Source organism: Microcebus murinus, chromosome 5 (assembly GCF_040939455.1).
Source record: "Microcebus murinus isolate Inina chromosome 5, M.murinus_Inina_mat1.0, whole genome shotgun sequence".
Taxonomy (NCBI): Eukaryota; Metazoa; Chordata; class Mammalia; order Primates; family Cheirogaleidae; genus Microcebus; species Microcebus murinus.
In genome coordinates this window covers 41811994-41834018 of record NC_134108.1, presented here as the reverse complement: position 1 = coordinate 41834018, position 22025 = coordinate 41811994, and the positions used below count along the sequence as shown (strand labels likewise).

Below are 22025 nucleotides of genomic sequence, written 5' to 3'. Positions count from 1 at the left end.
ATTACTTTCTAGAGAGTTCTTGGCCTTTTCTTAAAGTGTTTTCTAGCTTGTATAGGCAATATATTTGTTCAGGAGATATTTCCTTTCCTTTTAGCCTTTCTCTCCAATCTTAAATGAGGTCTAGTACATAAGGTCTGACTCCATCTATTTTTTTAAGTATCATATGATTTTAAGAATGTGTAGGATAAACTCCTAAGGCCATTTCTTCATTATCAGTCAGTTATTTGACAGATACTTACTGCATACCAAGTACTGTACTAAGTGTTGGGAAAGAAGCTACATGAGGCGACAAGTTAATTTAGCTAATAGAGCTTCCAGTCCACAAAGAAACACATTAAAAAATTGATACTGTGATGTATTCAGAGAGGGCTGTGGTTGCACAGATGAGGACAACTAATCAGGCTATGGAGTCAAGGATGACTTTCTGGAAGAAGTAATTTATGAGATCATTTCTTAACAATAAGTTGGTGTTAGCTAAATCAGGAAAGGAGGGAAGGCCATTCAGAGTGAGCAATATTTGGGAAAGTCCAGAGACATGAAAAAGCACTACATAGTAGGGGAATTGAGTATTCTGTTTGGCTGGAGTACACACTAGGGAGTGGGGGTTGGCAAATGGCCAGAACATGAATGAGGCTTCCACTTAGCTAAGGGATTTGACCTTTATCTTGAAAGCTGATGGAGCTATTGAAGGGCTGATAGGAAAGGAAGTGACAAGGTTAGTTTTGTGTTCTTGACAAAGCTCTTTTGTGGGAGCCCAATTCAGAGACCATTAGAGTGATCAGAGACATGACAAGAACTGGGGCAGGCTTGTGATGTCAGGGGATGGAAATGAATGAGAGAAGTTTTTAGAAGATAATACTGCAATATGTAGTGACTGTGGGGCGAGTGAGGAGCATAGTGTAGGCGTCTCCTAGGGGCTGGGATTAATGTTATTCACCAAGCCAGGTGTCAACAGCAGGAGAAGGAGGTCAGTATGAAAAATACGAGACCACAGTGTTTCTAATGTGGTTTTGGGACATCAAGTGTTTGGATTAGGGATTATCAGAGAGTTCTGAAACATAAATAGAGGAGGTCCCTGGAAGTAGCAAGTGACAACTGGAGCCATAGAGGTGGATGGGATAAGATCACCCATGGATTGTGCATTGAATGAAATAAAGTAGAGGGCCAAAGTTGAAGCTCTATATAAAACCAACAGTTAAGCAATTAGAGGAGGAAAAAGCATGTAGGTAAGATGGAGAACCAAAGAGGTGAGAGAAAACAAGAGAAATGTTCTCTCAGAAGCAGAAATAGATCAGTAGAAGGTCAACAATACCAAATATTGTAGAATGTCCAAGTAACATAAGAACAGAAAAAAGTCCATTGGTATGATGGCTAATTTTATGTGACAACTTGACTGGGCTAAGGGATGCCCATATATCTGGTAAAATATTGTTTCTGCATGTACCTAGGAGTGGTTTCTGGAAGCGATTAGTATTTAAATCAGTAGACTGAGTAAAGAAGATGTGTCCTCACCAATGTGGGAGGCATCATCTAATCCACTGAAAGACCAAAGAGTGCTAAATGGTGAGGACATCAGAGGTCCTGATTCTCAAGCCTTTGTCCTCAGACTGCATACCTATTTGCATTTTGTGGTTCATGAAAATAAAACAAGATCATTCAGTAGGCTTGTGTGTTCTCTTTCAGCAACATTCAGTGGCTAGGTATGTGCACAGAATTAAGTAGGTAAATGGATTTTAAGCCAGGTAGAGTTTTGTTAGGTAGATGAAGGGAATTAAGGTAATTTGAAAAAGAGTGATTATAATAATGTCTCATGGAGTCTAAATTAGGTAAGGATGGAATTGAGAACTTGAAAGGAAGTCTTGAGGTCAATGAAATGCTAGAGTGAAAGCACTAGGGGTGGTGGTCGGAGAATGGGATTTTGATACACATGTTTCAGAGGGGACTCAGTTTGTTGTGTTAAGGATCATGGAAGTGAAGGAAGAATCGAAGGGAAGATCACTGGAGCCAAGGAAAACCTCAGTGCTGGATGACATAGGCATTATTTTAGGACTGGATCAACATACAAATGGTTAATAATCTTCACAGCATCTTCTGACCTTGCCAAAACTCAGCTCTAACTGAATTTGACACGGGAAAGAGTCATCTTCAGAAAGGCTTCTGGCTTCTATTAAGTTTATCATCAAGTAGATGATATGGAATGCCTACATCTGAGTCAGAAAATAAGAAACTGGAATCAGGCACAAAGTTAGGAGTTCACTTAGGTTTCTAGGTAAACAAAAATAACACACAAATATATTTTTGTATATTTATTGGTAAGAGTAGGTAAAATTCTTTGAAAATAAGGACAATTTAGAAATACATGAGAAATTATTACTGGGTTGGAGGTAGACTATTCACCTTTTTAATGTTCTATAATTCAATGTTTAAAGATATCCAATATTTGATAACTTATTCCCATTGACTTTAAACAGCCCCATTGACTTGTATAAGCCTAAAGGGAAAAGGGAAATCTACTACATCCAGCTGAATGAATAAACTCAACTACATTTAACTTTTGATTTGTAAGGTGAAAAAACAAATACCATGTTCACTATCTTCCTATCTTCCTCTTCCTTGCTGACAAAGGATGTTAACTAGAAAATGATGGCTCATTGTTCTAATAATACTCTATCATTTTATGTCAACTTAAAATACAAGAAAATGTTTATTGAATTCTAGCTGAATTTATGTATTGTGAAATTGAAGGGTTATCATTGAAGAAAAAAGATATTTCTAGAGCATGGAAGAATAATTAGCAAATTAATGAGTCCATTTGTAGATTTACTGTTACAATTATTTGTTAGCCTGAATAACAAACTCTTCCAGCTCTAGCTATCAACCCCAATTTTCTCCCTTAGCTGCAACCTCCTCAGGAAGGTACCTTAAAAACACCAAGGACTCAGTGGAGGAAAGAAATGTGTCAGGATTGATTACACTTGTCTATTTTGCTTTCTTTTTTAATAAATGTTAATTTTTTTAAAGCTATAGCTGCACATGGTTTAAAGAGTCAAATAATTCTAGTTGACAGCTGCAGATGAACACTCACAGCCCAGTGTCGACTATAGTCGATAGCCACAGATGAATGCGCACGTCGACTTTAGCCCAGTCGTGCTATGAAGGCGCACAGCCAAGCGTCGACTTTAGCCGACAGCCGTGATATGACTTTTCTAATTTTTCATTTATCAAAATACAATTGTGAACATTTAAAACTAAGGTAATAAAAACATATATGTATATGTTATCTATTCTGATTTACATTACAAGTAAAGCTGCTTGTAAAGTAAAACAAGCTGTCAGTGTTTTAAAGCTTTCCTCACCACACAAGAGCAAAATGCATTCGTCGTCAATACACAGCACAAACTATCGTGCGGACTATGAGTGTCGCCTGTGGGCAAGGTTTCACGGCCAGTGAGGCCGGTGAGTGCTGTACCGAAGTGGTTAAGCAAAACAGCAGTGCTCCTCCGTCTTCACCATTTTCCCCTTTACTAGAGGCAATCACTTTCCATTGTCTTAGTTGATTCTTCTATTGAGTTTTCACTATGGCAGCTGTGCGTTTAGCTTTCTGTTTTCCTGTCTCCAAAGATATATATGTATCAGTTTATCCTGTCAAATATAGTTAAACATTTATCTAGATCAAAATTTAGTGTCTATGTTGTTATGGCTCAGCAAACACTACTTAGCTTAGGCAATTAGTGAACTATGATTATTGTTAGTCTCCTGCCTGAAAACTCTTGGTTATTACTGGAGTTAATAATTATCATTTTCTGAAATTATTTTTACATGTCATTAAATTCAATTGTAAATTCTCTACCACTTATCTAAATTCACTCTCAAGAAGTTAAGGTCCATGTGGTATCTATATCTATCTACATAAAATCAATTTCATGTCCTTAAAGATATCTCTCCTAGAGTCTTCTGACATTTTCTCAATATGAATTATTTGTCCTTTATTACTTGTGCACGCCTGTAGTCTTGAGATCTCCCATTATTATCCCAGGTATTCCCTTTGCTTCTCTCCTGTGTTGGAGCTCCCTGTTCCCGTTTCTCTTTCTTCATTTACTCTCTGGTTTTGGTACAGCACATCAACAAGTAGCTTCCTGATAAAGGGTGCATAGGAGGGAAATATTTTGAGACCTTGGATGTCTGAAAATATCTTTATCTACCCTGATAGTGATTTGACAATTTGACTGGGTATAAAATCCTAGAATGAAAATAATTTTTCTTCAGAATTCTGAAGAATACTTCACTGTCTTCTAATTTCCACTGTTGCTATTAAGAAGACCAAAATCATTCTGCTTTCTTTTCCTCTTCTCTGGAATCTTGAAGAATATTCTTTTGTCCCCAAATTATTGAACTTTCATGATAATATACTCACTGTGGTCTACTTTAATCTTCTGTTTTTGGTTCTATCAGACTATCAACTCATGTTTTCCATTCTGACAAATTACTGAATTTATTTCATTAAGGTTTCCTTCCTTCCATTTCTCTGTTCTGTTATATGGAACACCTACTTTTCAAATGTTGGGCCTCCTTAACTGATTTTCTTATCTTTTCCCCATCTATTTGGCTTTTTTCCCCTGACTTCTTTGAGATTTCATCACCTTTATCTTTGAAAATCATCTGTTGAGTTCTTCATTCCTCCTGTTGAAACCTGTTGCCTATTGCCTGTTTCTCTGCTCTGTACATAACTTTTCATATCCACTGACACCACTTATACACTATCTGCATTGATAATGAGTGCTCACTGAAGTTCTGTGCTTTGACATGCCAATTATTTTATGCATTTTTGGATGTAAATGTAAAGACTTACCAAATTATTCCTCTTTCTTTTTCCGTTTCCACAAATTTCTCTCAGTTTTGCTTAGTTTTCTTCTCTTATATTTAAGTTCAATTATGTGAATCAAAACTCTGAAGCTCTATCATTGCAGAGGCCATGCATTTAGTACTGCATGTTAAATAGATTCAACCAGATTTAGGAGAGAAAGAAAAAGATTAAGAGAATGACACACAGAAAGCATATGGGCCACTGGGCATTTGCAGCAGCACAAGCAATTCCGGGCAATTGTTCAGCAATTTGGGAAGGATCATCAGTCACCTCTGGAGCATGACTCTGAAACTTTTCTCCAACACAATGCACAGGTGCAGTCTATGCTAAACAGATTAGTCAAAATGCCTGGTGACTCAGGTCTGAAACACAGGCCAAATTCTACTCTTTCCTACATGAGTGGAAATGTCTTAAAAATGAGCAACACTGAAGAAGGTGTAGCTGATAGCCAACTTCTGCTTCCTTAAGGAATTCAACAGAACTAGCACATGTCTTAAGAAAAACTCAGGTAATGTAATGGTTGGAGTGGCAGAATTTTTTGTGGAATGGAAATTTTGCAATAGCATTGTGCCACTAACCACAACTGGTAAGGGAGAGGGAAGCTGAGTAGTAAGCGTGTCCCTGGAACCCATATGCCACCACTAAAAACTACATAAAGATTCCCAAACTGTTCCCCTCATCTCTTTTCTTTTTGGTCATGAAGGATGGATTTTTGAGGCCAGGGGAGACAGACAGGATCCTTGCAGCAGGAAAGGGGAAACTGTCCTTTTCTGTTAAATTCCATGTCAGGCACACCATTATAAAACTTTCCCTTTTGACACATTTCCATATCTCAAGTGCTACTTAGTTACTACTTTTTGTTTTAGAGATAGGTTCTTGATATGTTGCCCAGGCTGGCCTCCAACTCCTGGGCTCAAGAGATCCTCCCCCTTCAGCCTTCTGAGTAGCTGAGACTATAGGCACATGCCATCATGCCTGGTGATTATCTATTTCTTAAGAGATGAGCATGAAGCATAGAATCAGAGAGTAAGAAGGGATCTGGTGTATCCCCCTATAAAGGGAGTAACAAAAACATAAGGCTTGGGACTGCTTCGAGGTCTTTTGTTACCAGCAGGATTGAAATTTTACATCTCTTATCCTGTTCTCTTATCTTGATTTTCTCCCTTCCTGACTCAGTGGAGATTTCGATCATTTGGATTCAGTAGTACCTCTAGAGAAATGACCAGATGCAAATGCAGACAGTGAAGTGCAGACACAGCACTGAGTTGTGATGTGCCAAAAACATTCAAAGGGAAGCAAGCCAAATGTGAAGGAAGAGGGCACTGAAGCAACCAGTCATTCAAGGCAGGCACCTGAAATTACCATAAATGTTGTTTTAATAGAGAGACTTCCATCATTACTTGCTGCCAGGTTCAGCTGAAGTGTACTTTTATTCATGTCAGCTACATTTGGTGGGTCCCCTAAGGGCAAACTCATGGTGGACTATTGGAATTTTAATGTCCGTGAGGTTACAAGCCTTGGTCCTATTGGTAACAACTTTTCAGAGTGTCCTGTGCAAATCAGAGGTGGAAAAATAAGACTACAAAAGGTTGTTGAGAAAGACTGAGAGGTGTTAATTATAAAAAAGGAAATGTTCTAATTTGAGATTTTTATTTTGTAGAAAGAAATCTCAGGGATATTTCAGGTAGTAACTAGGTTTTACATATAGATTGGAGAAGTTTTGTGAATGTCTGTTTTCTCAGATTTTTTGATGGTAAGAAAAGGACTCCCAACATTGTTAAAGTGATGGGAACTTACTTGTTAACTCAACAATTAATCCCATCTTTTTATCCTTCCCTATCCCTTTTCTCTTCAGTTGAGAAGAAAAGCCATTCCTTGTTTTGAATATTATTTTCTGTCTGACTCTCTCCCACACCTCATGGCAAATCTTGTCACCCCTATTTTTAATTTGCTGCTATCCAGGGCATTTGGATTCAGTGGTGGCATCAGCATGTCTTAGTGTGAACAAACCTACCTATTACGCTTACTCAGGGAAATTAACTCCCCATATTGCATTGCAGTGGACAAATTTTAACAATGCATATCGTTTTTACAATGCAAGGTCCCTATCCAAGCAGTCCAGATAAAGGAACATTTGAAAATCTTTTAAGAATCAATTATTAATTGGGATCTGGATCAATAGGGATAAGAAATACCTGGGACAGAGAGCCAGTTTCTTTTCTTAGACACATAGTCCTGTCCAGGTCCAAGATTTCCAAATACACAGGGTTTTCCCTTTTGGAGGTGGGGGACTATTAGAGGAGCTGTTAGGCTCCCCTGCTGGGTGGTTTACCTCATTTAAGTCTTACAACGCCCCTGGGAGAAAGACTCGAGGAGAGTAGTCCCTCTGCACAGAGGAGAATGCTTTAGAATTTAAGTAAATTGCTTAGGGTCTCTGGGCGAATAAGTTTGAGACGTGCCACTGGAACTCAAGTCTGCCTATGTGTCTTTCACAGCGCTACAGTGCCGCAAACAGAGACGTTTTGAGTTGGTGTGATATGCTTTTCCAGTTCCCAGAATGGATTCTTTGTGAGAAGTTGTTTCCCTCCCATTTCCTCCAGGCTATTATGGTAAGTGTAGTTATAATAAGAGACTCAGTTTGGGTTTCTAATCTGGGGCCAGCACCTGTCTCGGCGGCGTCCTGGCGCTGCTGTCCCAAGCAGGTGGTGCTGGATTCCGTGGTGCTATTGCTATCGCCGGAGCGAGGAATCCCCGCCAGAGGGAGGGTCTATTCTCAGCCCCACCCGAAACAAAACAAAACCCAAACAATGACCACAACCTAGACTGTGGGCCTCTGCGGACTAGGGAGAAGAGGGTCGGGGGCAATAAGGCACCTCGGGAGCGCCCTCTGGCGACAGCGGGGTGCGCGGCCCTCCCCCTCCCCCGCGCCGCCCCGGCGCCCCCGCCCGGCTCTCCCGGTTCACTCTCGGTCTCTCACTCCGTGAGACACAGACGGCAGCTTTCCGAGCGCGAGGGGGACAGGCTGCTGCCGCTCGCCCCGAGAGGACCCGGGCGCGGGGACAGAAGGCGAAGCCCGGAGCCCCGTCCTCCCTCTCCGCAGGGTCCCCCGAGCCGGCAGGCAGCCCCGCGCCCCCGCGCGCCACCCTTCGCAGCCACTTCACCGGGCGTGCCAGGACTTGGGGACGCGGCTCAGCAGGAGCCAGGGCGGGCGGCACAGCAGCGAGGTGCGGCACTGGGACTGGAGAGGAGCGAGTGGCGCGCCGGGCGGCGGCCGTAGCCGCGGGTGCCTCCCCGCCGCGCTTCGCAGGCAGCACCGCCTCCCGGGCCGCGGCCGCCCGGCCGGGTCCTCTGCGCGTTCCCGGGCCCGGAGCCGGCGCACGATGCGCCCGGCTGCGTTCTGATCGCCGCCGCGCCTCCGTCTTCGCCGCGATGATCCCCCCCGAGCCGCCGCAGCAGCAGCCGCAGCCGCCGCCGCCAGCCCCGCCGAACCATGTGGTGACCACCATCGAGAACCTGCCGGCCGAGGGCAGCGGCGGCGGGAGCCTGTCCGCCTCCTCCCGGGCTAGCTTGCGCCAGAGGATCCGCAAAGTGCTGAACAGGTGAGCGGCGGCGCCGAGCGAGCGAGGGCGCGGAGGGCGGGCTGCGGGCGCCCGGCCCGGGGTCCCCTCTGTCCCCCGGGTGGCCCGTTGGTCCTTTGGAACTGGGTCGCGGCTTGGGGAGATGGGGAGGTCGGACGACCACGCGCTCAGCGGGGGCAGGGAGGCCGCCGCAGCTTTGTCCCGGCGTGGGGAGCCCGGAGTGCCCGAGCCGCGGCCGGTCCGAGGAGGGAGTTGGGGAGAGGCGGGGTTTGCGTGCCTGGCTGCCCTGCGTGTGTCCGCGCTCACACCCTCGCACTCGCATGTGCCTCACTTTTCTTTCCCACTCCTACCCTAGCTTTGCGCTCGGGGGCCAGAGGGGACGCGGGGACATGGCCGGGCGGAGGCGGGAAGGCGCCGGGCCGCGGAGATGGCGAGGAAGTCTCCAGCCTCCCGCTGCCGCCGCCCGCCCGCCTCGTAGGCTCCGACCAGTCACTGGGGGATGGGGCGCAGCGACCGCCCTGGCGGGAGGGAGGGGAACCCACTTCTGCCGCCTGACGCTCCAGTCGCGCTCCGGCGCTCGGTGGCCGGGAGCGGGGAGGAGCCGGCCAGAGGCCTGGCACAGACCCACGCAAAGTGCAGAGCGTTGCGGGCAGGGGGTGAGAAGGAGGCGCCCCGCTATTCCCAAGCGTGCTGAGCCGGAGGCGGCGGACACTCCAGTGCTGGAATCTGCGTAGTGGATCCATTCAGGACCGAGGCTTTTTAGGTTTAGGACCCGCGTTAACGTGAAAATGGGGGCCGCAGCGGCGGCGCCCCAGACTCAACTGTGATGTGAAAGGGACTTTTTCCTCTTAAGTAACTTGAAATGTTTGATGAGCTGACACATAAAAAAAAATCACACAGGGAATGGGTTTTGTGTGGTTTTATTTGGGTGCGTGGGTGCTTTTCGACACATCTGTACGGGTAACTCTTCTGGTGCTGTGTTCACACAGGTTTCTGTGTGGCACTGTGTAGGGTAGCAGAGATTTCCCAAGGAATTCACATGGAAGTGTCTGGGTTGGGGCGGGGGGTGTCTAAAGCTCTAGTGGGAGCACAAAATATGTACAGAAATAGAAGCTTGAAAAATACCCTCATTTTGGGCGTATGGTTTAATTTACTTCTATCAAATCCCAAACCATTCAAGAATCCCTTGTGAAGACTTAACGTATATTTTACTTGTGGGTACCTCTGTATGTTTCCATTTATTATCAAACAAGAAGAAATTCACTCTGAAGGGAGACATGAGTTGGTAATATTATAGAAAGTCGAGTCTTTCCTTTGTGGCTTAAAATAACACCTTCCAAAATATTAAGTTTAAAAGATAATGAGCAGAATAAATCAAGAAGATGCTGGCTCATTACATATTATATGGGTTTCCTATTCTTTATGAATACCTGTGGGTTTTTTTTTTTTGAACAGCAAATTCCTTGATATTGGCTTTAAATTTTTAAACAGAGTATGTTTTTAATTATTAATGTTTTCCTCATCTAACTAGAAAAAAACCTACACAATAGTTCATTTGTCTTTGCTTATTATAAGTTATTATTGATTCCATGAAGAATATTTCTTGATATACAATGAACCTTGGAGACCAGAATAACAAGATGAGTGAGGTAGGTGTGAGGGGACTCCAGTTGTCATCATACCTCTGCCCATAGCTTGCCATGGAGCTTGCCCCAGAGCCTTTATCTCCTCAGGTTTGGGGTTCTTCATTTATAAAATATGTTTAATGATACAGTACTTGCCTTACTTCTCCTATTATGATTTTGAGAATAGATAATGCTGAAGAAAACACTAGGAAAAGTATAAAGCTTTACACTAATTCATTCATTCAACCCATTTTTTTGTTGTCTTAAGGTGAGTCTGAATCTGTGGGAGCAACATAGGCAATACAGTGAAGTCATGGTACTTTATGGGTAGAACTTTGTGCTTTGCTTTGCCTGCTGATATCTGTGACATGGGTTGTCCTATTCCTAATGTGCAGAGGAGGAATTTAGACTTAGATTGGGTCAATAGCGTTTCATCTCAGGTACATCTATGAGTGGAACCGTAGGGTTATGACCTTCAGACTTAAACTGAAACAATTATTTATTTGTCTTTCCAAGTTCTCCAGAATTTTCAATATAATGTTTTGTATTGAGTAGCTGGCTTTTCCTTATCCTTAATGGATAAGAAGAAAATATTTCTTTTGAGAAAGTACATTTTGAGTAAGGAGACTGAAAAAAATCTGAACAAATTTTAAAATCTCAATGGCACAATTTCTTTAGCATGCTGATAGGCGTGGCCTTCATGTCATTATTGTGTCATAACAGAGAGCATTAATAGTGGCTGTGCAGTGATTTGGCTCCAAGTAAAAGTAAGAATGGAATTTTAGAGCTTCTGTGCAGTGCTTAGGTGCGGCTCCCCTCTGGTTTGAACCTTCATGGTATGTTGGACTTATCAGTATGGCTATAAGGCAGGCTCATTGGGGGTCTAATCAAAAGCATCTTTGTCCATTTTCTAAACACTCAAGATCTGCTCATTTTTGCCTTCTTTTCTGCCTCTTTTCTTCTTTCTTCCTTAATACTTGCCCTCATTGCCTTGTCTACTCATTGTCTTTAATTATTTCCTTTCCTCTGCCCCTAGCATGCAAGATCTTACCTCTTAGCAGAAATTGCAAATCTGGAAGCTAGGACCCCATATAAAAAATATCCCTCCAACTCTGACATGCAAATTTCTTGTTAGGAGCATTCTATTGCTGTGAGCTGGTTGGGGTAGTCTCTTCAGTGACAGAATGGAGAGTTGCACTATTAGCTGCTAACTATTAGCATCCCTTTAGGCCAGAGGGGCAGCACTGAGAGACAGGTTGGTGCAGTGGGATGAGGAGTGTTAGACTGTGAGCAAGGCAAGCCTGGTGAACTGCCTGCTATTGGTCACAGATGATGGCAACAGCTACTTGCCAACCCAGAGGAAGAAATACAAACACACACATTATCTATATCCTGATTACCTAGGGAGAGTTAAAGAGAGAAGTACTGATTAATAATTAATTAATGGTACCACTTCTCAAGAAGCTTGCAATGAAATGTAGTATTACCTTAATAAAAACCTGCCTTACATTATCTTGCATAAGTTCAGTTCCTTAGTATAGCTCCAGTTCCTCTCCCCTTACTTTAAAGGCTTGTAGAGTGGATTGGTACATTTTGTACATGACATTAGGGGCATCTCACTGATTAACTACTCCCTTTCTAATTGAAGCAATTAGATTAGAATATAATTGTATCCAAGACTTTGGTGAAAGAGGAGGTGCTAGATAATGTTTTTCATCCAGTTAATGGGATACGTCACATTCTTTCCTCTGCCCTACTCAAACTTGTTTTGGCAATGGGGATATAAGAAATACAAGATGATTTGGTTGCTGGGGTAATTACTACTTCTTTAACTTCTAAAGATGTGGTATAATGTATTGATTCAAACAAAGAAAAAGTATGGCAAACTGTTCTTCACTTACTTCTTAGCATGGAATAGTATTTTTACCCTGCTACAGGCAAACAAGATATGATGAAAAGAAAATACTTCAAGGGTAACAGTTGATATCCCTCTCATAGAAACTGCTGATCAGGTAGATTTCTTAGACACATACAGGAGTAAATACTGATCTATATACTAAAGTGCCTAAAGATTTTCTCTTCTAAAATGATTTCTTTTCTTTTTTTTTTTTTTTTGAGACAGAGTCTCGCTTTCTTGCCTAGGCTAGAGTGAGTGCCGTGGCGTCAGCCTAGCTCACAGCAACCTCAGACTCCTGGGCTCAAGCAATCCTCCTGCCTCAGCCTCCCGAGTAGCTGGGACTACAGGCACGAGCCACCATGCCCGGCTGATTTTTATATTATATATATTAGTTGGCCAATTAAATTCTTTCTATTTTTATGGTAGAGACGGGGGTCTCGCTCAGGCTGGTTTTGAACTCCTGACCTTGAGCAATCCGCCCGCCTCGGCCTCCCAGAGTGCTAGGATTACAGGCGTGAGCCACCGCGCCCGGCCCTAAAATGATTTCTTAATGAAATATTTTTGAGAAATAAGTGATAGCTTGTTTTGTGTTTTGCATATGTGTGCTTTTATATTTTCCCACTTGAATATTAGTTTCAGTTCTTAACACATATAACCATGAATTTCTAGTTTTGATCTACTTTCTTCTCAATAAGACATATAATGGGATGTCTCAAGTTATAAAGAAGTCTCTGCCTTTTTGAGTCTTGTAGTGGGGATGTTTAATCATTAGACTGGAACCACTGCTGACTCTGAGCCTTCCATTTATTTAATTTAGAACTGATTGCCAACTTACATTTAGATTTATTTTATTAATTTTCAAATTTCTGAAACTTTTTTGAGTTGTAAACCAAATGGCATTGAGGATGATACATAGGAGAGCTGGAAACAAGGTTACATAAAATCAATGTGCAAGTGGGGAAGTTGCCATATAAAGTGGGATAGCCTTCCTGAGTCATTAAATAAGGTGGATAGAATATTGTGAACCAATGGAATGGCTCTCAAGGAACAGGGATATGCCTGATCTCCAGATATAGTTAATGAAAACATACATTTTAGTTTAGATGATCCTTTCTTATTAAGTGAGAAGGCTTTTGTTAAGAAACTGATGGTGAGGCTCTTCTTCAAGCTGCTGCTTCTCACAGATGTCAAAATGAAAAGAGGAAGATCAGCTAGTAATGAGAATAATTGATACAAAATATTCCACATGGAACTGGGTGGTGTTATTAAAAACAGACATTTTAAAATTAGTAATAAATAATGTCTGAAGGATGCATTTATATTTAAAAGGACAAAATTATAAAACTAAAAGGTCATCCAGTATACTTGTATTTATGCACTGTGGTTGGAGAAACAAATGTTCATACTAAAGGAGTATTTGGCTTATCTTGGATGAAGATGTTGCATTTCTGAGTAATTAGTGTGTAATAAAATAGACATATCTTTGTGTAATTTTTTGTTGGCCTTTTACTTTCTCAAAATTCTTCAGTACCTTAAGGCCATCATAATAGATGTGTATTTTTACTATACATATCTATAGATGTAGATGGTATAAGAAATCGAGCTGTCTGCCCATATAGTTCTAAAGTTACTTAATGCAAGAGATGATTTATTATTTAGTTGTCATTTCTCATAAAAGTTGAATGCAGAATATGAAAGTGCCATCATTAGATTTTAGTTTAGCTTGCTCATTCGAGTTCAGGCCAATGAACATTTGTTGTATATTGTTCAAACACATTAATTCTTGATTATGCTTCTAAAGAAGTATGCTTAGGAAGTCAAACTCTAGTAGACATATGCAAAAAAATCCAAAAATATTTGACATATTTCTTGATTGTAACATGAACATATACAAGTATATATTCATTTGTTCTTAAGCAATTACTGTGTGCTAAGCCTTCTTCTGGAAGACACATATATGACAAAACATTATTCTTGGACTGAAGGACCTCAAAATCTAACTGGGGAACTTAACATGTATGTCACTGCTTAGAGTGAAATGTTATAGTCCATGATCTGAATTGCTATACATTGCTATACATAGCAATGCTATGCTTCCACATGTCTAGACACTGGAATCATGTAAATAACATGTTCAGCATGCAGTCCATATTAACTTTCTCATTCTGACACTTTGGCTTACTTCAATGTACGATAGTTAGGAAGAAATTTCATAGGAAATGTCAAGGAGAACATTATAAATAAATATATTTATTTAATATATTTACATTTATAAATTTATAAATATATTTATTTATTTAATATATTTATTAAAACAAAAGAAAGTTTGAGAAGCACTGGTCCCAGCCAGACATCCAAGTGGGAGTAGCAGTGAGTCTGGATCTAATCATGGCTGGGAGGGTCCTCACTGGGGGGTGCTCAGGCTGGTGCCAGTCGTGGCCCTGCAACTCTGTAATATGAGCTGGTGAAGTGGAGGCAGTAGTATAGGCCTGATTATAGCGACATGAGGTATCAAGGCCTCAGCCAAGTGGCCTGGAGTTTCAGTTCGGGCTCCTGCCTTTAAGGGGTGCCCTGCAATGTTAGGCAGAGAAACTATTTAGAAGTGAGAAGGGGTACACGGCAGTATCCCAGATCCGCAGAGTGCGATATACATGGAGAATACTACCTGCCAGTGACCACACAGCTCAGGAGAGCAGATTCTGTGTCTGAGTGACAGAAGGGTGGGTCAGGGTTACATGGGGGCCCAACATGGGTGGCTGGACCACTGATACGGCCTCCCCTCAAGCTCTGAGGAGCACGGACTATGAGCCACCCAACCATTCAATAAATAATTACTGAGTCAGGTGAGAGGTGTGGTCTAGCTGTTGGAGATGCTTGGGGAACAAGACAGAAAAGACCTCCACTCTCATGGAGGCTACGTTCTAGAAGGGGGCAGGCGGTAAACAAAGCATAGAAAAGATACCCAACACCGGCAAATACTATGCAAAGAATTAAAGTGGGGTGATGTGACAGAGCGGTAATGGGTGGTTCTCTAACTTCGGTGGTCAGAAGAGGCCCCTCTCTCTGGTGACAGTGGAGCTAAGATCGGGATGGCCAGAAGGAACTGGCCATTGGAAGGTCAGGAGGAAGGTCCCTCCAGGCAGAACTGCTAAGGTGAGACCAGCAGGCATGAGGAACTGAAAGAAAGGGAGGCTGGAACGTAAGAAACAGGACAGAGCAGTAGGGGAGGAGATCAGAGAAGAGGGCAGGTGCCAGTTCTAAGTAGGATGGGGAGCAAGGGGAAGATTTTAAGCAGAGGAGCTATCTGGTTAAGTTTTGAGAAGCCCACTCTGGCTACTGCTGGAGACTGGACTGTGGGGGAGATTCCTGCTACTGGAGGAAAGAGGTGTTGGAAGCTGGACTTTCTGGCAGCAGTGGAGGTGGAGGGAAGTGGTTGCGTTTGGAGTGATTTGCACTGGGAGGTGGAGTACACAGAACTAGATGAGTGATTTGATGAGGCAGCTGAGGAGGAGGAATAAAGAAAAATTTCCAGTTTTAAAACTGACGTATGAAATTCTGGAAAGGAATCAGAACTTGATACTGGATTTGGGAGTCATGGGTCCTGGAAGTGCAAATGGCGGAGAAGATGGGTCCCAAGAATAATCATGGGAGCACAGCAACCTGCAGAGTCAAACACAGGGGAGGACACAGGAAAGGAGTTGGGGAAGGAGGGGTCCGAAGTAGGAAGAAAACCAGGAGAGTGTGGTGTCCAGAAGCCAAGAGAGGAAAGTGTTTCCAGAGGGAGATGGCCAGCGGTCCACTGTGCTGAGAGTAATTAAGGAAAGGACAGAGAAACGGCCAGTGGCTGGGCTGCATGGAGAACCTAGGGGGCTGTGACAAGCACGGGGTCAGCAGAGTGAGCAGATGGAAACCCAGATGGGATGGTTTGGGAGGGAATGTGAGGTGAGGTTCAGAACATGACTTTTGAGAAGTTTTGCTGTAACAAGGAGCGGAGTAAAGGGGGAGTTGTTTAATGGAGGAGATGATACAAAGGTCCATATGCTGATGGGAATGGTATAGTGGAGAGGGGAAAATTGCATGTGAGGGAGGTGTGTCGCAAGACAGACAGAAGCCTTGAGAAGGCTCGGGTGGTGGGATCCAAAGCACAGGGTGGAGGGGGTGACCGATGAGAGGAGCCAGGACACTGTCCATGGTGCAGGAGGGGAGGCTGAACATGTGGGTACAGATGACAGTACTTTGGTAGATTTGGTGGTGGCAACAGACGGCACGTCCTGTCTGGTGGTTTCTCTTCCTCCGTGAACTCTGAGGCCAGAGCATCTGTTGTGAATGAAGGTGGTAGGGAGGGGTGTAGGATGTTTGTACAGAGAGAAGTGGGAAATAATCATTTTGAGGAGTCAGAAAGGAAGCATACTAAAGAAATGTTATGTGTAAATTTGACATTTGTCACCGGGATGTGGTGGGAGGTGTGATGGGTAGGAAGGAGCTGCTGCTGTTTCTAATCTGCCTTGAAACGGGTTAACTCAGGAGTAGATCTGGGCCCAAGAAGCCAGAACTATCATCAGATAAGTGAAGATATTGGGGCAGAACGTATTTAAGGAGGCTCGGGAGGACTTGGGTCCTGACTGTATTTGGGAGTGGGGTATGAGAGAGAGAAGAGGGAATTAAGAGATTTCACTTAGCCGTCACCTAGAGATTTTGTGCCTGGGCCACTGGAGTGACGGCGTCCCCTTTAGAATGGGATGTATGTTCTGTCTTAGGCAAGTGACTTAACTTTGGGGGCTTCCATTTTCTCACTTGTAAACCGGTTAAAATAATCCTAGTTCTTCATTTGCTATTGGATGTTTGGGGGTTTTAAACGAATAACACTGGGGAGAAGGCTCGGAAAACTGCCAAGCACTAAGCAGTTGTTATCCTGGTCACAAAATTAAAAGGAGAGCCTGAGCGTTGGCGACTTTGTGCTGTCATCAGGGCTGTGATAAATGCTGACCGGCCTCCTCAGCACGCAGTGGGCTTTCATATGCGGTCACTGCTCTGGCTCATGAGCCCTGTCAGTCATTCCGAAGTGAAGCCCACTGATCTGTGAACAGGCACTAGTCTGTTTACTTCAATGTGCTCATTTTTTCAAGCTAGATATATTTAATTGTTTTCCTTTAAAGAAAGCCTCTTCTTGGGAAGATGCATTTGGCATAAGGCATATGTTCTGCTGTCTAGTTGTGCCTCTCAGATTGATGGAGCTTTGAGGTACCTGCGGTTTGTGAAGGACAGTGACAGGTTCCAGGAAAGCCTTCGTGCCTCTGGAACTGGGGAGGTTTCCAAAGGAGCGTGGGCCTAAAAGGCTCCATAGAGGCCGGTAGCAGTGGATGGACAGAGCGGCTCTGAGGGAAGGGACTGAGTCGCTTTAATGTGCTAATGAGGGGAAGCCCAGATGCCAGCGGGATCAGAGGAGCTCTTTGTGGTGCTGGCTTCCCCGGGCTGGCTGGAGTCTCTGTCCCTATCTGGATCCTGCCACAGGCCCCAGAAACACTGCCCTGTCAGAGGGGCCCTGTCCTCCACAGACCCGCTCACTCACTCGGAATGCCTAGGGCGGCAAGATCCCAGGGTGGGGTGACTGCTGGAAGACAGGGGGGCCTCAGGTGGGGGCTGGGGGAGCGGTGTGTGCAGGGCGGAGGAGGGGAATGGGGACGGTTCTTCTGGAGGGTGTGGAGTCAGGGAAAGCTAGGCAGGACCTTTGCAGCTTTGCAGAATTGACCATTTTCCCTCCACAACTGTGAAGCTTGGTGAGGGGCATTCAAGCCCCTTTAAAAGGAGGTGATCTATCCTTGGAATTAGCGTGCGTTAGTTTTCAGCTAGCTGCGGAGTAAGTCTGAAACTTCACAAAAACCAACCAAACAAAAACGACCACCATCTGGTGATCCCTGGAGTGAAATTCATGTTCTGGTTATTTGTTTCTGGAATGACTCCCAAATTGCTAGGTGGAAGAGGTTAGGACACCCATTGCGTGGAAGCTGGGTCAGGGAACTTGTCTTGAAGTTGTGTTCGCATAGCAAGAACACAGTATTTACCATGAAGGTATGTTTACTTGTACTGACCCCATCTGCTGATGGAGAGATTGGGTAACCAAGGCACCCCTAAATCACCCCTAAATGCTGCCTCTAGACCTCATTGTAAAGACTTGGGTCATTATTGTTTCTCGAAATATAAGTTCCAGATAAGATGGACAAATGAAGATCATCAGTCTGTGGTATCTTGACCATTCTCTGTGCCCTATTTTTCCTTTGTGAATATTTCTAGGGATATATACATGCACATATATTTAAATATTATATATATATAATATATATAAGTTACTTCTCAAATAATGTATATTAGATATTATTTGTAATGAGTCTTTGTCTATCCATCTGTGTGACTGTCTCTGTCTTACTCTGTTTCTTTGTGTCTTTCTCTCTCTTTCACACACACACACATACTTGAACTAATAGATAGTGGATAGTTTTCCATTTGGAGTAATTTGTCTTCCTTATTTGACGATAGTCCCCAAATTTCCTTACCATAACATCTTTTGGGGAGGGAGCTCAGAGTTGGTTCAAGAAGAATACTTTATTTCTAAAACGTTTCATTTCTATTTTAGAATCACACTTAATTGATATCACCTAAGAAAATAGAAATATTCAGTGTGGATGACCTATGAGCTAGCTATATCTGAATTGTCAATAAACCTATAGAACAGCCACCCCATAAGGATTTTCCTCCACTACCTTAACCCCTTTATACTTTCATTATAACACATCAGTTCTAGATGACGTTGAGTACGGTGGCTTGGCTTTAAAATTTTACCTCCTTTTACCTCTTCTGAATCTAACAGTTTGTATGATTTTAATGCTTTTCAGGCAAAAATCTATTTTTATAAAAAATATTTCCTTCTTTCCTTGATGTTTCCCATTTATTTCCTGCCCCTGATAACTCTTGGATTGATCTTCCCTAATGAAAGCTGGGTGCTCTCTAGCCTAAGGAAGTACAGGCAGTGAGGTGCTTGCTTGCACTGGTTTTAGGAAATCGATCATTTGCAACTCTAATGCTTATAAATGGACTCATTTGTTTCCAATGTGAAGAGACCCTAATTATTACCTCCCTGGCCCCAAAGTTAATTGCAGCCTGAGAGCATGCCTTCTATAATGCAGAAGAAAAGCACCATTTAAAGCATTTATAGCAATGGGTATCAGATTGCTCATTTTGGATATTAATTTGTCAAAGAAAACAGTGATTATGAAAAGTATGTAAATGGGAATACAGGCAGAATGATCCAGTGTACTGGGTTTGCAGTTTGCTAGGCTATCGGTTGGTAAATTAATACAACTACAAAAAAGATGTCTTAGCTAAATTGTCATCTCCTGTTTTCCATTTGTTACAGCTAGAAAGAAGTTTATTGGCTTTAGGAACACAAGGATTCTCTTCCTTTTAGTTGCTATTGGGCAAGCAGATAAAGGGGCTATAACGTACTTTTTTTTTTCTTAAAAAAGAAATTTGCACAGCCTGATATACTCCTCCACAAAGGGTTGTTGGGGAGCTAAGATGATACTTGTTTAATTCACTAATGGTGGGGTGGGGAAGGAAAGCTAAGAGTCATATGGTAGTTATTATTAGAAAGTCCTAGCTCAAAGTAAGCAAGGGGAAGGGAGAATAACATTTCTTATTCCCAGTCAGAAATATTTTCCTAAACAATTTCTACCAGTTAGAAATTAATTTGAGTTAAATTTCTTCTTTATATACATAATCTTGGGAAAAGTTAACAAAATTAGATGTATATCCTTTGCCTGTCTACTTTAAAGAAAGCCTAGTTCTAAGTGTGGTTAGGAGATGCCAACACATACGAGGTTAGGTTCCTGCTCATGAGTATATTTTAATCTAGTTAATCAGTTATTATTTTAGTAACCAATTAGATTGCTTTCCTATTAGGAGCTAAAATAAGTCACAAGGAAGGATGGGAGCATCACTCGAAGACATCTTTGGAACTTGGAACATTGGGCTTAGGGCATGTCTGGCTGGAATGTTACAGTGGAGGAAATTGTTCCACTAGAGAACTCTGAGCATTCTGAGCTGGAGTGAAGAACACACAAACAGAGGAGAGTACCAGAGATCAATCTTGCTATCTTTGAAATATGTCTGGGACCCTCCACCAGTGGGATCAAGCATCACCTCACCAGAAGGTTTTCAGAGGCATACTGGTCAACAGATGTCTGAGAATGTAGCTATGCAACAACTGTGAGAATTTTGAGTTATCTGAAATACATACTATCTAAATGCCCTCTAGCTCTTAAAATCTGTGATTATACATGACCATACAGCCCAAAGTCCTTCTGAAAACTCAAATGAAGTTTGTTTCTAAAGCATATGTGTAGTCTTTTTTTTTTTTAATGTGTACTCTTTCTTCTTTCTGTGCTAGTACTTCGGAGTGAGATCACAGCCTGGCAGTTTCAGCGGTCATTCATATGTGCTTGTGTCCTGAAGGCAAACAGCCTATCCAGAGTTGAGTTTAGAAGTTAAAGGTTCTGTGTGCTAAATTAGAGCTCCAACCAAGGAATTATTAGACAGCTCAGTCTATTTAGGTAAATCCTGCAAAAGTAGGCTGAGCTTAACTTGACGAGTTTTCTATACCACGATAGACTGGAAATTGGCATACATACATATTTTTAAAAGTGTCAGTTAACCTACTTGCCTTTTAAATTCCTGCTCCAGAAAACACAAATATGACACCCTGAGGAGCAGGGCAGTGTCAGAGGGTTGCTAGCTATGACAGCCTTTCTTTCCCTCTCTCCAGGATTCGTTGCTTCACTAAAGCAGGGTGTTTTATCCAGGGTGAAGTGATGGAAGCTTGCTTTATAATATTATCAAAGATCTGCCAACATAAAAAAGAGTAATGAAGTCATTTGGCTTACATTCTTGATATCATTTGTATTTCCTCTGTGCAGGGTTGAGTGAAACAGTTTCTATAGCTGCTGTAAGCAATATGCCTCTAAACGTCAAATGCTGACTCAACACGAGCATGGCTGCAGAAGAAGATGATTAACTTGAAGAGAAGCTAGCGTCAGCAAGAAGGAATACAACCACACATTCAAAAGGAATATAGAGTATTTACATGTGACATCTTCAGGAGCCATCTCAGAAAGAGAAAAACATAATTGTGTTAGATGGAAATAGGTGTGTTCTTTCTTTTCTATCACTGGCATTAGAGATTTTGTTCTCCAAAGTCCCTCATTGGTTCCTTCATCCATTTTAACCCAAAGGTAAATATAAGCCACTTAGTTCATGCAATAATCCTGGACTCCAGGGCTTGGAGATTGTTGTTGGTCTTAGGGTGGGCAAGGTCCCAGGTTGGCCCCATCAGGTTGAAAAGAAGGAACTTGCATTTGGTGGTGGGGGAAGGGCCGTCTCTTTCTCTTGCTGGATTTAATAAAGGAAACAGCCATCTTGCTACTGACTGTTACAAGCACTCACCTTAATGATTATGAAGGAAATCAGCTTTAGGATGTCACTGATGCTAAGGACAGAAGAGTGGAGAGAGGGAAAGTGCCGAGGTCCTTGAAGATATTATTGTGCAACTTACTGCAGTGCCACATGCTTGGAGCTTGCCCTGTCACTGGACTTTCATTATATAGGATAAACCTCTTTAAGCCAGGTTGAGTTGGGATTTTTTTTTAACTTGCAGTTGAAAGCACCCCTAACTGATACACATCTCTTTACTTTGCCCTGAAACTGGTGACCTTTGAATACCATTCAGGTCCTTTTCATTTTTGTTTTTTTTTTTCAGTCTGGACACATCTGCCAAGGAAGAGCAGGGGCAGGTTTGCCCACAACCTATGATGTGAAGGGTTGTTTGCCCAAGATGTGGTTCCACCAAAAGTAGAAAGAATAGGCTCTTGTGACTAGTAGATGTCGTGTATTTCCATACCAGTCTGTGGCACCTTTGCTAATCCTAAGCTCTTCTGAGTTAGGCAGATATGTTGAGGAAGATGGAGCGCTGGGTGAACAGCTTTCCACATCTCATCATTCATTTATTCATT

The 22025-nt window shown here is 42.7% G+C and overlaps 1 protein-coding gene and 1 long non-coding RNA gene across 3 annotated transcripts in view; both read left to right on the top strand.

Annotated features, from left to right (window-relative positions):
- The first annotated feature begins 8209 nt into the window (after positions 1-8209).
- SLC35F1 (solute carrier family 35 member F1) overlaps positions 8210-22025 on the top strand; it is a 369290-nt gene continuing 355474 nt past the window's right edge. The window contains exon 1 of the mRNA XM_012739134.3: positions 8210-8463. Coding sequence (XP_012594588.1) covers positions 8294-8463 — 170 coding nt within the window. The 5' untranslated portion in view covers positions 8210-8293. The remainder of the gene's footprint in view (positions 8464-22025) is intronic.
- Positions 8599-21159, top strand: LOC142870939 (uncharacterized). Of its 2 annotated transcripts, none has more exons than XR_012919281.1 (4): positions 8599-10903; positions 19921-20226; positions 20408-20570; positions 20934-21159. It is a non-coding gene; the product is annotated as an uncharacterized LOC142870939 (long non-coding RNA). The 2 variants fall into 2 exon arrangements; XR_012919280.1 differs by having other exon boundaries at positions 8604-10903; positions 20408-20490.